The 15,600-nt window shown below is 41.3% G+C and overlaps 1 protein-coding gene across 34 annotated transcripts in view; it reads left to right on the top strand.

The window, feature by feature from the left end:
* Positions 1–15,600, top strand: part of ptk2 (protein tyrosine kinase 2) — a 465,509-nt gene that overhangs the window by 285,295 nt on the left and 164,614 nt on the right. For all 34 annotated transcript variants that reach the window (XM_033019915.1, XM_033019912.1, XM_033019913.1 and 31 more), the window contains 3 exons: positions 6,141–6,195; positions 10,079–10,219; positions 14,864–14,941. In XM_033019915.1, the coding sequence (XP_032875806.1) occupies positions 6,141–6,195; positions 10,079–10,219; positions 14,864–14,941 (274 nt within the window). The remainder of the gene's footprint in view (positions 1–6,140; positions 6,196–10,078; positions 10,220–14,863; positions 14,942–15,600) is intronic.

Here is a 15,600-nt window from a genome sequence, read left to right as displayed (position 1 = left end):
GTATGTGGGACATACTTTACATCTCTGGAGTTGGGGATGGCATCAAACGGGAAATTAGAAATGCGTGCAACAAAGGTAAAACAATTATAATGGGTGACTTCAATCTACATATAGATTGGGTGAATCAAATTGGCAAGGGTGCTGAGGAAGAGGATTTCTTGGAATGTATGCGGGATAGTTTTCTAAACCAACATGTAGAGGTACCAACGAGAGAGCAGGCTATTCTAGACTGGGTATTGAGTAATGAGGAAGGGTTAGTTAGCAGTCTTGTTGTGCGTGGCCCCTTGGGCAAGAGTGACCTTAATATGGTTGAGTTCTTCATTAGGATGGAGAGTGACATCGTTAATTCAGAAACAAGGGTCCGGAACTTAAAGAAAGGTAACTTTGAGGGTATGAGACGTGAATTGGCCAAGATAGACTGGCGATTGATTCTTAATGGGTTGACGGTGGATATGCAATGGAAGGCATTTAAAGACTGCATGGATGAACTACAACAATTGTTCATCCCAGTTTGGCAAAAAAATAAATCAGGGAAGTTAGTGCATCCGTGGATAACAAGGGAAATCAGGGATAGTATCAAAACAAAAGATGAAGCGTACAAATTAGCCAGAAAAAGCAGCCTACCAGAGGACTGGGAGAAATTCAGAGACCAGCAGAGGAGGACAAAGGGCTTAATTAGGAAAGGGAAAATAGATTATGAAAGAAAACTGGCAGGGAACATAAAAACTGACTGCAAAAGCTTTCATAGATATGTGAAGAGAAAAAGATTAGTTAAAACAAATGTAGGTCCCTTGCAGTCAGAAACGGGTGAATTGATCATGGGGAACAAGGACATAGCAGACCAATTGAATAACTACTTTGGTTCTGTCTTCACTAAGGAAGACATAAATAATCTGCCGGAAATAGCAGGGGACCGGGGGTCAAATGAGATGGAGGAACTGAGTGAAATCCAGGTTAGCCGGGAAGTGGTGTTAGGTAAATTGAATGGATTAAAGGCCGATAAATCCCCAGGGTCAGATAGGCTGCATCACAGAGTACTTAAGGAAGTAGCCCAGAAATAGTGGATGCATTAGTGATAATTTTTCAAAACTCTTTAGATTCTGGAGTAGTTCCTGAGGATTGGAGGATAGCTAATGTAACACCACTTTTTAAAAAGGAGGGAGAGAGAAAACGGGGAATTACAGACCAGTTAGTCTAACGTCGGTAGTGGGGAAACTGCTAGAATCAGTTATTAAAGATGGGATAGCAGCACATTTGGAAAGTGGTGAAATCATTGGACAAAGTCAGCATGGATTTATGAAGGGTAAATCATGTCTGACGAATCTTATAGAATTTTTCGAGGATGTAACTAGTAGAGTGGATTAGGGAGAACCAGTGGATGTGTTATATCTGGACTTTCAGAAGGCTTTCGACAAGGTCCCACATAAGAGATTAGTATACAAACTTAAAGCACACGGTATTGGGGGTTCAGTATTGATGTGGATAGAGAACTGGCTGGCAGACAGGAAGCAAAGAGTAGGAGTAAACGGGTCCTTTTCACAATGGCAGGCAGTGACTAGTGGGGTACCGCAAGGCTCAGTTCTGGGACCCCAGCTATTTACGATATATATTAATGATTTGGACGAAGGAATTGAATGCAACATCTCCAAGTTTGCGGATGACACGAAGCTGGGGGGCAGTGTTAGCTGTGAGGAGGATGCTAGGAGGCTGAAAGGTGACTTGGATAGGCTGGGTGAGTGGGCAAATGCATGGCAGATGCAGTATAATGTGAATAAATGTGAGGTTATCCACTTTGGTGGCAAAAACAGGAAAGCAGATTATTATCTGAATGGTGGCCGATTAGGAAAGGGGGAGATGCAACGAGACCTGGGTGTCATGGTACACCAGTCATTAAAAGTAGGCATGCAGGTGCAGCAGGCAGTGAAGAAGGCGAATGGTATGTTAGCATTCATAGCAAAAGGATTTGAGTATAGGAGCAGGGAGGTTCTACTGCAGTTGTACAGGGTCTTGGTGAGACCACACCTGGAGTATTGCGTACAGTTTTGGCCTCCTAATCTGAGGAAAGACATTCTTGCCATAGAGGGAGTACAGAGAAGGTTCACCAGACTGACTCCTGGGATGTCAGGACTTTCATATGAAGAAAGACTGGATAGACTCGGTTTGTACTCGCTAGAATTTAGAAGATTGAGGGGGGATCTTATAGAAACTTACAAAATTCTTAAGGGGTTGGACAGGCTAGATGCAGGAAGATTGTTCCCGATGTTGGGGAAGTCCAGAACAAGGGGTCACAGTTTAAGGATAAGGGGGAAATCTTTTAGGACCGAGATGAGAAAAACATTTCTGGAATCTCTGGAATTCTCTGCCACAGAAGGTAGTTGAGGCCAGTTCATTGGCTATATTTAAGAGGGAGTTAGATGTGGCCCTTGTGGCTAAAGGGATCAGGGGGTATGGAGAGAAGGCAGGTACAGGATACTGAGTTGGATGATCAGCCATGATCATATTGAATGGCGGTGCAGGCTCGAAGGGCCGAATGGCCTACTCCTGCACCTATTTTCTATGTTTCTATGACATATTTTTACTGGTGATGGATTCAAACCAGATCCTTCCAAGACCATTGCCATCAACGGACTACCGGTTCCCACAGACGTAACCAGCTTTCAAAGATTCCTTGGCATGGTGAATTACCTGGGTAAGTTCATTCCGAACTTCAGCACCACTGTGGCAGCTGACACACAAAGAGGCAACCTGGTCCTGTTACAAACAACACCAGAGAGCATTCGATACCCTAAAACAGCAGTTGTCCTGTGCCCCGACTGGCTTACTTTGATGTAAAACTGGCTGTAACGCTAACCTGCAATGCCTCCCAGTATGGATTGGGTGCTGCCTGCCTTCAGAGCACCAGTGACGGTGACAATAGACCCGTGGCATATGCCTCTCGCACAATATCTGAGACCGAGCAACTCTGCTCAAATCGAAAAGGAACCACTGGCAGTGGTCTTTGCCTGCACGAAATTCAAAGACTTTATTTTTGGAAAGACTGTGACTGTTGAAACCGACCACCAACTCCTGATCAGCATTCTAAACAAGCCAATCCATGCTGCTCCTGCCCGGCTGTCGCGGATGATGATGCAGCTTCAAAGGTACGATATCAACCTGGTTTACAAACCAGGCAAAGACATGCACTTAGCCGGCACTCTATCCAGAGCCCCACGCAAGACCTGCGAGCAACAACCGACACAACGACACCTATATTGTGATGATGGTGTCTTAGAAACATAGAAACATAGAAAATAGGTGCAGGAGTAGGCCATTCGGCCCTTCGAGCCTGCACCGCCATTCAATATGATCATGGCTGATCATATGGTCTTACCTTCCCACAGAGTGCCTGGACGACTTGGCTGCCCAGACAGCAGCCGATGACACCCTACAGTCCCTGTTCTCGATCATCCGGCATGGCTGGCCGAATAAACAGCACAAGGTACCTGTTACCATTCGCCCGTACTTCCATGATGAGCTGGTGCTCAAAGGCAGCGTGATCATCAAGGGACACAAGGCAGTCATTCCAACTGCTCTACGAGACTCGGTCCACAGGGGACATTCCGGCACCGAGGCAACCATTCTTCGAGCCAAGAGCATGTTTTTTTGACCCAGCTTATATGGGAGAAGGTGGAAGCCTGCACGATCTGCAACAGCCTGGTGCCCCATCAACCCAAGCAGCCGCTTCTCACTCACCCAGTCCCTGCCTCACTATGGTCCACACTGGCAACAGACATTTTCGATTGGCGTGGTAAACAATACCTGGTTCTGGTCGACTCGTACTCAGGCTGGTTTGAGATTGACTTGCTTCCCAGCCCCACTTCAGCAGTGGTGGTTCAAAAACTAGCGTCACACTTTTCAAGTCATGGGGCGCCCACGAAACTCCTGTCTGACAACGGAAGCCAGTTCACCATCCAGTGCTTCAAGAATTTTGCCCAACGATGGGACTTTGGTCACATTACCAGCAGTCCCGAATTCCCTCAATCGAATGGGCTGGCCGAGTGGGCAGTCCGGAGTGCCAAACGGGTGATGGAAAGATCACACTTGGCAAAATCTAATGTTTACCTGGTCTTGCTCAACTTAAGAAACATTGCCCGCGAACCAGTGCTAGGGTCTCCTGCCCAACACCTCATGTCAAGGCAGACCCGTACCACGCTGCCCGTACCCAAGGAACTACTACAGCCACAGGTTCTCAAGCCATCAGTCATTCAAGCACAACTTCAGCATAAGCGCGAGATTCAAAAACACTCGTACGACAGAACAAGCAGGCCACGAGCTGTTGGCAAGCGGTCAAGTTGTAAGGCTTCAAACTGACAAGGGTCACGGATGCCTTGGTACAATCCGCAGCCCGGCACCAGGACTTCGCTCGTAAATGGTCGATACTAATGGAGGGGCTTACCGGCGAAACCGTCAACACCTTCTACCAGTGAAGGAACCGCAACCTATGATCCCGTATCCAGATGTTCCTGGACTGTGTCACCGTATGATTGATACTCTCTCTTCCCCAACTCCGTTTGTGGCCTCTGTGCCCAGCATGTATCCTGCCTTCATGCCACCATCGTCGGTGTCCCACCCTCCAGTCTCCCCTCACCCGTCTCACGGGTCTCTGGTGCTCCACCAGCCCCCGGTCTCACAATTCTCGCCGGTGAAGGATGGAGATGCGAGCATGTACCGTACATGCGCGGGTCACATTTGCAAACTACCCCTTAGATGTGGGAACTATGCTTAACCTGCTCTCGTGCTGAATTTATTAGACGCCAGCTAAACTTGATTGATTGTACTCACATATATGTATTCGTAGTTACGTTATTTTCTTAAGAGGAAAAATGTAGATCTGCTCTACCAAATACTAACACACATATGTTATACACCACTCGGATCTATAATCCAGTCCGCGTTTTACCTTACAGTCACCATATATTACTAACGCTTTCAGCCACTAGTCCATTAGTCAGGATGTAGTCACAGTGGTGACTACTTGCAGTGTAATTTTACTATATGCTAATAAACTTGTTGGACCATTACTTGGAGTGATCTTTATTAGCTCTACGGTTATTGACAGATTTTCTGGTGCTCACGTTTTTTACTTCATTAAAATCTTTCAAGCCACTGGTAATCATTTTTTGTGGTTTTCAAGGAGTACAATTCCAACATTTCTAACCCTTCATAACTGAAATCCTTCAACCCTGATGACATTCTTGTGAATACAACTCTGTTCTTTCTCCACTTTTGTTTCACTGGTTTGATGTTCAGTTTTCCACATTACTATCCCATCAATTGACTTACAGAATTGAAACATTATCTTTCTGCATTTATCTTCCATACCTTTATACCTTTATGTTACAATAGTTAAGTGGCCCACGTGTTTTTATTAACCATCTTACCCAGCCTCTTTGCAAGCTTTGCTCATTTGAACATCACATTATTCAGAATTGTGCTATTTATAAAATGAGTTATTTCCAAACTACTATTCCCAAAGTGCATAATTTCACACTTTTCTATAATGAATCCCATCCATCATGTGTATCTTGCTTCTGTCCAATTCATCATCATGCCCATGTCATCCTGAAGCATATATCTATCCTTATCACAATTCAGTATGTTGTATGTCAGATATAAGTTTCATATTATCAATAAATGTAATGCTGCTCCCTGTACCCAAGTCTAGGTTGTTGATTACCAAAAAATGATCACAAACTGACTCTTGGGGAGCATGACATCTCTCTGCCTGAAACACACATCCAGCACCATCTGCTGCATCCTGTAAGCAAGCCAATTTGTACTGCCGGATGGACTTCTATCTTAATGTATTGAGCTGACTTCTGACTGGTTGATGTTCTGTTATAAATGCTTTATTACTGAATAGAAATGCAAGATCCATTTCTATTCTCAAGAGTTTCATGAATGATGTCTGCAGTTCTGTGCAATGCATTCAAAGGAAGGCATAACCTTAAATACAAAAAGGCATATTTGACAGAATTATGTGCTGTAAGTTGCATGTTTTACAGAAAACCACTGTTTTATCACCTGTTTTTGTAGTTTTTGGTCATTGAGTGGAGAATTTGAAACTGTACTAAATTATGTAAACATTTAATTTTCAACAGAAAGGATGTGGGTTTGAAAAGGTTTTTTCCCAAGAGCCTTTTGGATGCTGTCAAGGTAAGGAGATCTGTGTTAAAACTACAGACCGAATTGACGTTTTTTTTCTTAATCATGGTTTGTGGCTTATACCTATGCACGATGCTTATAAAAAAAAAAGTAAAATTAAAGTTCAGAAAAGTAAATGAAATGCCTAGTTGATGATATTGAAGCATCCAATATTTTGTAGATGAACAGATGTGGATAATTTTGGATTGTATTTTGAGAAAGAAGTATACAAGAGCAGGCCATTCAGCTATCCGAGAATAGTTTTCCATTTAGTAAGATCATTACTAATCTTCAACCTCCAAACCACCTTCTGACAAAAGCCCCATATTCTTATGTTCCCTTTGCATCCAAAAGTCTTTTCGCACCTTGAATATATTTATCATATGATCATCTGGAGCTTTAACATTTCAAAAAGAAGCTTCAGAATCTTTGCACAAAGAACTCAACGTGATTTAATTCTAAATAGCCATTGTTTTCTTCCGAGATGCCAACTTCTAGACAAGTCAGTCTGGAGAAGCCTTTACTCCTTATCCGTTGTATGAAGTGCCTTTGTAATTGTTTGAATAAAATTATTTTTGTAAACACTGGAGATATTCTGCCGACTGACTAGTGAACCTGTGTTACATCACTTTAAGGAAGTACACCTTCCATGGATAAATATACCAAAACAGCACAGATTAGTTATCTAAGGCCGTACAGTTAACTTTGTGATTTGTGTACAGGGACATCAGAATCTTTATTGAATGTATACTTTCATCCTAGAGTGGTTATTTTATATTTATTTGCATTATATTTAATTAGCATTATTCTTGCCTACTCATTTGTGTGTATCATTTCACACTTCTTTACATCCACCCAATCAAAATCTACCCTTCGATTTTCCAGCATCTGCAGTTCCTTCTTAAACATTTTGTCTACTCCACTGCAAAATCTCCTCAAGGTATGCCTACTTTGAAGAAGTTCTCATCCTCCCTCAGAAGACAGTTTAACAACCTCCTCTCTCACTGTCCTCGGCCTCCTCCATGGCCAGAGTGAGGACCTCCGTAAATTGGAGGAGCAGCAACTCATATTTCGCTTGGGCAGGTTGCACCCCAGCGGTATGAACATTGACTTCTCTAATTTCAGGTAGTCCCTACTTTCTCCTCCCCTTCTCAGCTCTCCCTCAGCCCACTGGCTCCACCTCTTCCTTTCTTCTTCCCACCCCCACCCCCAACCCTCACCCCTCACATCTGAAGAAGGGTTTCAACCCGAAACGTTGCCTATTTCCTTCGCTCCATAGATGCTGCCTCACCCGCTGAGTTTCTCCAGCATTTTTGTCTACCTTCGATTTTCCAACATCTGCAGTTCCTTCTTAAACATTTATTTTTCCATCTAGCTTTGTACGGTCAGCAAACTTAGCTACATTTTATTTTATCTCATCGAAGTCAGTTTTAAGTGCCAGTAAACTTGAAAATTAGCTGTTTATTCCATCAGCTGTCTCACTCTTTTATCTGTATAAATGCAGTAACCACGATCCCCAGCTCTATTTTAGTTTAATAAGCCTCTTGTACTTTATCAAATATTTTTGACAAGATAAATTTAATTCCATTTTAGCTACCATGTGGTTACGATGACTTCAAATTAATTTGTATAAACATATGAGGTTGATGCACATGAACATCATGCACATGTTGACAAAGTTCAAAAAGTTTTCAAAAACACAAAAAAAATATGCTCTACTTTTGTGTAGACCAACTGTTTCATTATGTGAACCATCTGCATTGTTTTTAAGTAGTTCCATACTTTAAAGTTTCCCATCCCTACAACAATGTTGTTCAATTGGTTGGTTCTTGGGAATATTTTAAACCACAACACTAGCTATTCATGTAATTTCTCTAGCATGAATGGGGTCAGAGAATGCAAGTATGCAGAACGTCAAAGAGTCAAATTTGGTACCAGGGAACAAGCCTGGTTGTTCCATTGTCCAATATGGAAAGTGGCGGAAACAATTTGTTTATACATGGACTGATATGAACCTGTCTTATCTCATAAGGAAATTAACTTTTTTAGTATCCCATGTCTCCAACCCCAAAATTAGATGTACTGTATTGAAATTCTGCAAATTCAAAGTATAATGGTTTAAGGTGGATTTGCAAGAGAGATGCACAGATGTTGGGAAAAATACAGTTCAACATCTCCTTTGCATTGTCTGGATCGTGCACTTGTTTGCATTGAATTACCATCTACCTTTGGCTATTGGTTGGGCTCAGCACCAAGTTTGGAGCAATTCTCCCAGCATCAAGATTGAGGAACTTTCTCTCCTAGTATACAGCTCCATCTGGATTTGGATCTTATCTGGAATTGACAGGTATTATCCTGATAGCAGTTCTTCTCATGTCCATGTCAGTATTTCCATCCTGAGCAGGTGCTCATTCTTGGAATGGACATTCTAACAAGCAGATACTACTTGTTCTCTCCCTGTGCTCTTGATTCCTGTCTCCTTGCAGTATCTTAATCAAAAACATATTCTCATTGTGTAATCTTAATAATGAGTGTATTTGAAGACTGGATCAAGTCCAAGTCTACTTCATTCAGCTTGAATGAGTATACCTCAGTCATCACTAGTTTCTTCACGAAATGCATTGATAACTCCATTCTGACAAAGACATTTTGGGTTTATCCTAACCAGAAACCAAGAATGAACTCACACTGAATGCTGGCATCAATGCATCGCTACAGGATGAGCTCAATGCCTTTTACCCTTTTGAAGAGGCAAACCAATTTCAAACAAGGTGTATCCCCCATCTCCTGCTAGCTCTATCCGATACATCTCAGTGGCAGAAGTCTGATCTGCTTTCAAGAGGGACTTCAATATTATATCTTGCACTAAACTTGTACCTTTATCCTTTATCTGTTGGCGGCTTGATTTTATTCATGTACAGTCTTTTGATTGGTTAGCACGCAAACAAGAACTTTTCATTGTACCTCGGTACATGTGACAACACTAAACTAAACTGGCTGACCTGGATAGAATCCCTCGACAGGTTCTGAAATTGTGCGCCAATCAACTGGCTCTGCAATCTTGCACCTTCCTGCTGTTTACTTATTGCAGTATTTATCACTCTTGTTTGCATTCCATTTATTCTGAGAGCTTCATGTGAACAAGGAAATTCATTGCACTCTAGTGTATATAACAATTAGCTAATCTGAATCAGAAAATGGCCTATGCAGTCACCAATGTGGGAGCGAAGAAAATCAGAAATGCATAATTGCATTTTCTGGTTATGAAAGATCTCAATCCAAAAGTTTTTATTTCCCATATCTTCCTGAGCCAATCAGTTATCAAAGGTGTCCGTTTCTTTGCGAAGGTAGTAGACTTTGCAGTTGTGCTGGGTACTGCTAACTTTTATTAATAAATTGCCCGTTATTTTTCATAATTGTGCTTCTCATTCAGCATCAGTTGTTCTTGCTGGTTTTCTTCTGATACTTATTAATATCACCATGCTAAAAATGTAATCCTGAAAAATAATATTTATAAAGATTTTGTGGTTATCCAATTCAAAAATTGTAACAGCACTTTGAGGTTTGTAATTAATTTGCCTGCATCTGAAGTGAAACGTCTTTCAATCACTGCTTTATGGTGAGTTTCCATTTTCTCTTGAATAAGATTGTAACTGAAAGCTACTGCTTTGCTCATGGAAAATCTATCAATAAAACCAGTAATTCATTGGTAATTATTTTTGTAAACTGGTAAAGAAATTATTAAAGCAGTAGCTCTCATTGATGAAATGGAAAACCAGGGCTTATTAATAACAATATTTAAGATAGTTATATTTATTAACAGTTGTGTTTTTAAACTGGATGTATGGATGTATATTTTCATCAAAAATTTGATTAATTCGTCTTTCTTTATCAGGCAAAAACACTGAGGAAGTTGATACAGCAGTCTTTTCGCCAGTTTGCCAATTTGAATGAAGAGCAAAGTGTTCTGAAGTTCTTTGAAATTCTATCTCCAGTTTATAGATTTGACAAGGAATGCTTCAAATGTGCCCTCGGGGTAAGCTTTGTACCGAAAACTATGGTTGAGCCATGAGATGTCAGCAGCTGAAATCTTGAGCAAAATACAAACTGCTGGTATATTTTAACAAGTTAAGCAGTATCTGTGGAGGGAAATGGACAGGCACATTTCAAGTCTGAATCCATCAAGATTAGAAGAATCCTGTTCGGCACGGACTAGAAGGGCCGAGATGGCCTGTTTCCGTGCTGTAATTGGTATATGGAGTAGAGGGGAGATTACTGGTATCTCCGAGCAGCAATCTCCCCTCTATTCCAATCTTGTAGAAGATCCCTCCACAAATGAGAATTATTGTATTTATATTACACTAATATGGATGAAAATACTGTAATTTCAATGGTTAATTATACATTCAGGTTTGGGTTTTTTTAATTCCTTGCGCATTTTTGCAGTTTCAGCTTCAGTTTGGAATACTTTTCTGATTCTTTCCCATTTAACGTTGCCCCTAAATAAAGTTATGATATAAAAAATGTTCTTGCATTAATAATGTTCATGTTTTGTCCATACAATAGAGTTCAATGTTCAGATTTTGTCCATACCATTTGCTGAATCCTTCCAATAATATATAATTGAAAATACTTTGAACATTGAAAGAATACTTGACAGTATAATTTATGGATCTTCAGTCTTTGTAGAAAGAAGTAGTATCATGTATATCAAGTAGGTTTTCCAGATAATCTCCGGACTAATAACAGATTTAAAACATGCAATCTATTATCTTCGGACGTTAGGGGCGCCGTATGATGGCAGCCTCTGCCTACAGTCTGTCTGTTTTTCCACCATTTTGTTATTTTCAGTCTGTTTAAAAAAAGTATGTTTTGGAGGTTCTTAGTATTTTTATGTGGGGGAGGTGGGAAGGGTAAGGGGGAAACCATTTCTCAGTCACTTCCTGGCGAGGATGTGACTATTCTCCGAGTCACGTCTTCGCCCCCCCCCCCCACCCTCGCGGCCTACCATCAGGATTGGAGGGGCCTTTCCTGCCGGAGACCGACCAGAGCTTCAGCGGCGGCGCAGCACTGGATTCATCGCGGAGAGGGCAAAGCCCTACCTGGGATTTGAAGCTCCGGAGTGTTGGGCCTGCTGCTTCAACATCGTGGAGCTGTGGTTTGCGGAGCTTCCAGCCGCGGGCGGCGCTGACTTCAACATCGCGGAGGGCCGCCAGTGTGAATCTCCGCCCAGCTCGGCCTGTGGACTTCGGGAACCGCGGTCTCCGGTAGAAGTGGCCGATTCTGAACTCCAAGCCACTAAGAATGTTCTTCCGTTCCGACCTCGGAGTTCCATCATCCCGGCAAGAGGGCCTGAACATCGGGCCGCCGTAGCGGCGACTGCGGAGGGCTCGGGAGGCCCCGACCACAGGTGAACAACAAAGAGGAGGATGACTGAACTTTGGTGCCTTCCCTCACGGTGGGAAACTTTGATTCCGCTGTGTGGGGATGTTTATGTTAAAGTCTATCGTGTGTTGTGTTCTTTTTTATTTGTATGGTAACCCAAATTTCACTGTACCAATTGGTGCATGTGACAATAAATGTAAACTTGAAATTTGATATTTAGGTTACATGTTTTCAAATCTGTTTACTTTATCCATTTTTCAGTTATGCTGCACAAATTTTGTCTGATTTAAATTTTCTTCTTGATCATGCACACTCATCACTTAATATTCCACAAAAATCAAAATAATAGCAACACCAGTTTGCTCAGGTACTTCAATATCTCTTTTCAAACAAACCTCCCTCATTCCATTCTACTTGATTACCAGTTGCAATATTATAGTTGCAATCAGTTAGAGGGTTTTCAATATGAAGAAAAATATATTTGTCCCCAGAAGAACCAGAATCCAGCGTCTGTGTTGAGTACAGGATTTAATAGTTCTTCAATTAATTTTTTTGCCTTATGTTAGCTAGCCAGCACTCTATGGAACTGCACCTTTCTGAAGAGCACTTTAGAGTAATGTTAAAATGGGGGGAAAAACACATTCTTGAAACTATTGGGCATATATAATTTTTCACCCTTTGTTTGGAAAATGCCTAATGTAATAAAAAATATTATTTATTCAAAATATTATTCAGATTTCCTGATACTTAAAAATAATTCTGTTCGAATGTCCTGCCACATTATGCTCTCTTTTTCAATCAACCCATCCCCCATCCTTTATCATAACTTATGCTGACAGAACGAGTTAGTCATGCAGCAATTTTATTGGATGCAAACTTCATTTTTACAACTACTTCACTATTCTGTTAATTTGTAATTCAGTCACATAATTTTCACTGGCTAGCATTGTGCAATTAATCAAGGCATGCAGTATTACTACATCAATTATTTATAAAATGCTACAATGGGTCCACTTTAATCCTCAAGTATCCAGTGAAATATTTCACTAATGAATGAGAATTAAGATATTTCAAGTTATTCCCACGGTGGGTGAAACGTTGTTATGACAAATTACTAAATTCTGTAATCTTCTGATGAAATGGCACCTTGCTTACTTCAGAATTTATAAGATATTTGAAAAAAAACACTACAGTTCATATTTTAAGTAGCTGTAGATACAAGGATCTGCAGATGCTGGTTTACAAAAGAAGACGCACAGTGCTGGAGTATCTCGGTGGATCAGGCAGCATCTCTGTCGAACATAGGTAATACTTCGGGACTGTGGGGGGGGAGGCATTCATAGGCAGATGGTGGACAAAAGCCAAAGAAGAAAAGACAGAAGGTGTGAGACAATGAGATTCAATAGTTGCGAATTGTGAAGCTAAAGGAAGAAACGTAGGTGGAAGGGGAAGGGAGAAATAGGTCGAGGAGGGGCATGGGGGAGAGAGGGGACATTTAGGAGGGATGAAGGGAGAGGGGGAAGTTAAGTAGTTACCTAAAATTGTGCTGCTCAATTGGGTTGTAAACTGCTCAAACTAAATATATGGTGATAATCCTCCAGTTTGCGTGTGACCTCACTCTGGTAATAGAGGAGGCCCAGGTTTACTCTAGAACCCTTCAAAACACAACTGCACAAAGTCTGATTTCTCATAGTACTGCTCTCGGCCATAGAGTCTGAACATTCATGGGTGCGTGTGACCCTGTATGTTAAAGAAATATATCTGTATAGGCTTTACATTACTTTGGCAGGAACCAGATTCAAGTACCTGTCTCTCCTATTGTACTGTGCTCCTTGCCAGTAAACTGGTGTAATGCGATCCATTCTGCCTGATTCAGTGTGGAGATCCTGCTTGTGAGGGCTGGGCGTGTGGTGCAGAAATATGGTGGTCAGTGCAGTATCCTTTCTGGCTTGGCCAATGTGGGCCTTTACTCGGCGCTGTCAGATCCCAGTCTCCCGCTTCACTTCCATTGGATGTGATAGAAGCTGCTGCATCTCTGTTTCATGTTTGTCTGCACAGTTCTCCCCAGCCTGGGGATGTCTTCATGGTGACAACCTCAACAGTGGTCATTGGCAGTTGAGCTTGTTACCATAGAGAAATATCTAGGAGGTAATGAGAGAGCCAGCAGGATCCAAGGGATCTGTCGACTCATGGAGCAGGTGTTGCCAACCCTCTGCAAAGATCCAAACTCGCCATGTTTGCAAGAGAGAATGCTGAGTGGCCATTGGGTTGGCCTAGCCCTCACAGGCAACGTCTCCACAGCTAGCTGTAAGGTGATTCATTGCTCTGGAAGGCAGAGATGTATATCAGGTTCTGGTGCAGCAGCGGGCAGGGCAGTGATTTACATCAAGTTCTCAACACAGCATTATTATCATTCAGTAACACGTCTCATACATATAATAACCTCATTTAGCTCCAATTCCACTGGTGCTCTTGTTTCTGAGGGTGCAGAACTGAACACTGAGCAAAATGTAATTGATAATGTTTTTTTGTAATTTAAAGGCATTTAGAATAATTGTGACAAACTGTGACAACATTAATAGCAAATAGATTTTATGTGAGAACATGTTTGATACAAGACATTTGTGTTTTGGGATTGAAAGCTTTGTAATAAATCTATAATACCTCAGCAATAATCTTGTTGGCCAAATTTTAAGAATTTCTCAATTAGCTGAGGACAGTGTAGCCATTTTAAAAGTTGGTGCCCATTCATCATTGGAGTCTTTTAGGATATCACATTCAGTTGATGAAGTGAAAAAAATAAAAAATTGATGTTGTGAAAAATATCAGGCATTGCAGAGTAATGAACAGTCAAATATAATCTGACATTTTTGAAGTGTGAAAACATTTGAAATTGAAAGCAGCTGTGCCTTTTTGTTTACAGTGCAGCTTTCACCAAATTTTAACATAGTTATTTGTTTTTAAAATGCCCCTTCATCAAAATTCCCACAGATATTGAAAAGTGGATTGGTAATACAAAATGCGCCTTTTTTAATTAAACACACTGATTTGTACTAGAAATGTATTGTCAATTGTACTAGAAAAGTATTGTCAGTGAAATGCAATTGCTGCTACCACCATGGTGGCAAAATACTAAGAACAAGTGGCAATTGTGTAGATGCATTTTTCCAGGATATCTGAAGCCCTCTTTTGTAATACGCATGATTTACACAAAATTGGGCCAAAGAGCCTGTTTCCATGCTGTATGACTCTAAAGCAGAATTAAATAATCACTGCAATTGTTTTGTTTATACAGTCAAGCTGGATAATTTCAGTAGAATTGGCAATTGGACCGGAAGAAGGGATCAGCTACCTTACAGACAAAGGCTCTATGGTATGTATCATCTTGTTTGTTGTACCAAAACAATCTATGTAGCCATATCTTCCAACAAATAGAAATTGCTGTTATTGGAAGTTAATACTTTCTTTGTAAAATGATGGTTATCAATTTGTCCTTTTGATTATGGTTTTTGAGGGTCTACAATGTCAACAGTTTTTACCCATCTCTAATTGCCTTTGACTAGTTTCTGATGAGCCCCTGCCACGAGTTTCTGCAGTTCTTTTGTTGAAGCTACTCCCATGGGGCAGTTGGGTAACGAGTTCGGATAGTTACTTCTAGAATGTGACGGGGTAATCCAGACAGTTGATGGAGACACCTTCTCCTACTTGTTTTTGCCCATCACAGTCGCAGTTGCAGGTGTACTATCATAATACTTATGAAATATTTGGACAGGTACTTAGATAGGATAGTTTAGAGGGTTTGGACCAGGCAGGTGGTACTGGTGTAGACGGGACATCAAGTTGGGCTGACGCACCTGTTTCCATGCTGTATGACTCTATGACTGTCATGTCTTGAATTGACAGGAATGTATTACAACCAAGAAGAAGAAAATAGGAGCGGGAGTAGGCCACTTGACTTATCAAATCTGCCCTGACATTCAACATAATCAATAACTGATTTATACCAGACGTCAATTGCCTTTCTCTGCCAGT

This window comes from Amblyraja radiata, chromosome 4 (assembly GCF_010909765.2).
Source record: "Amblyraja radiata isolate CabotCenter1 chromosome 4, sAmbRad1.1.pri, whole genome shotgun sequence".
Lineage (NCBI taxonomy): Eukaryota > Metazoa > Chordata > Chondrichthyes > Rajiformes > Rajidae > Amblyraja > Amblyraja radiata.
Note: the sequence above shows the minus strand (reverse complement) of the source record. Positions and strands in the feature narration are given on the sequence as shown.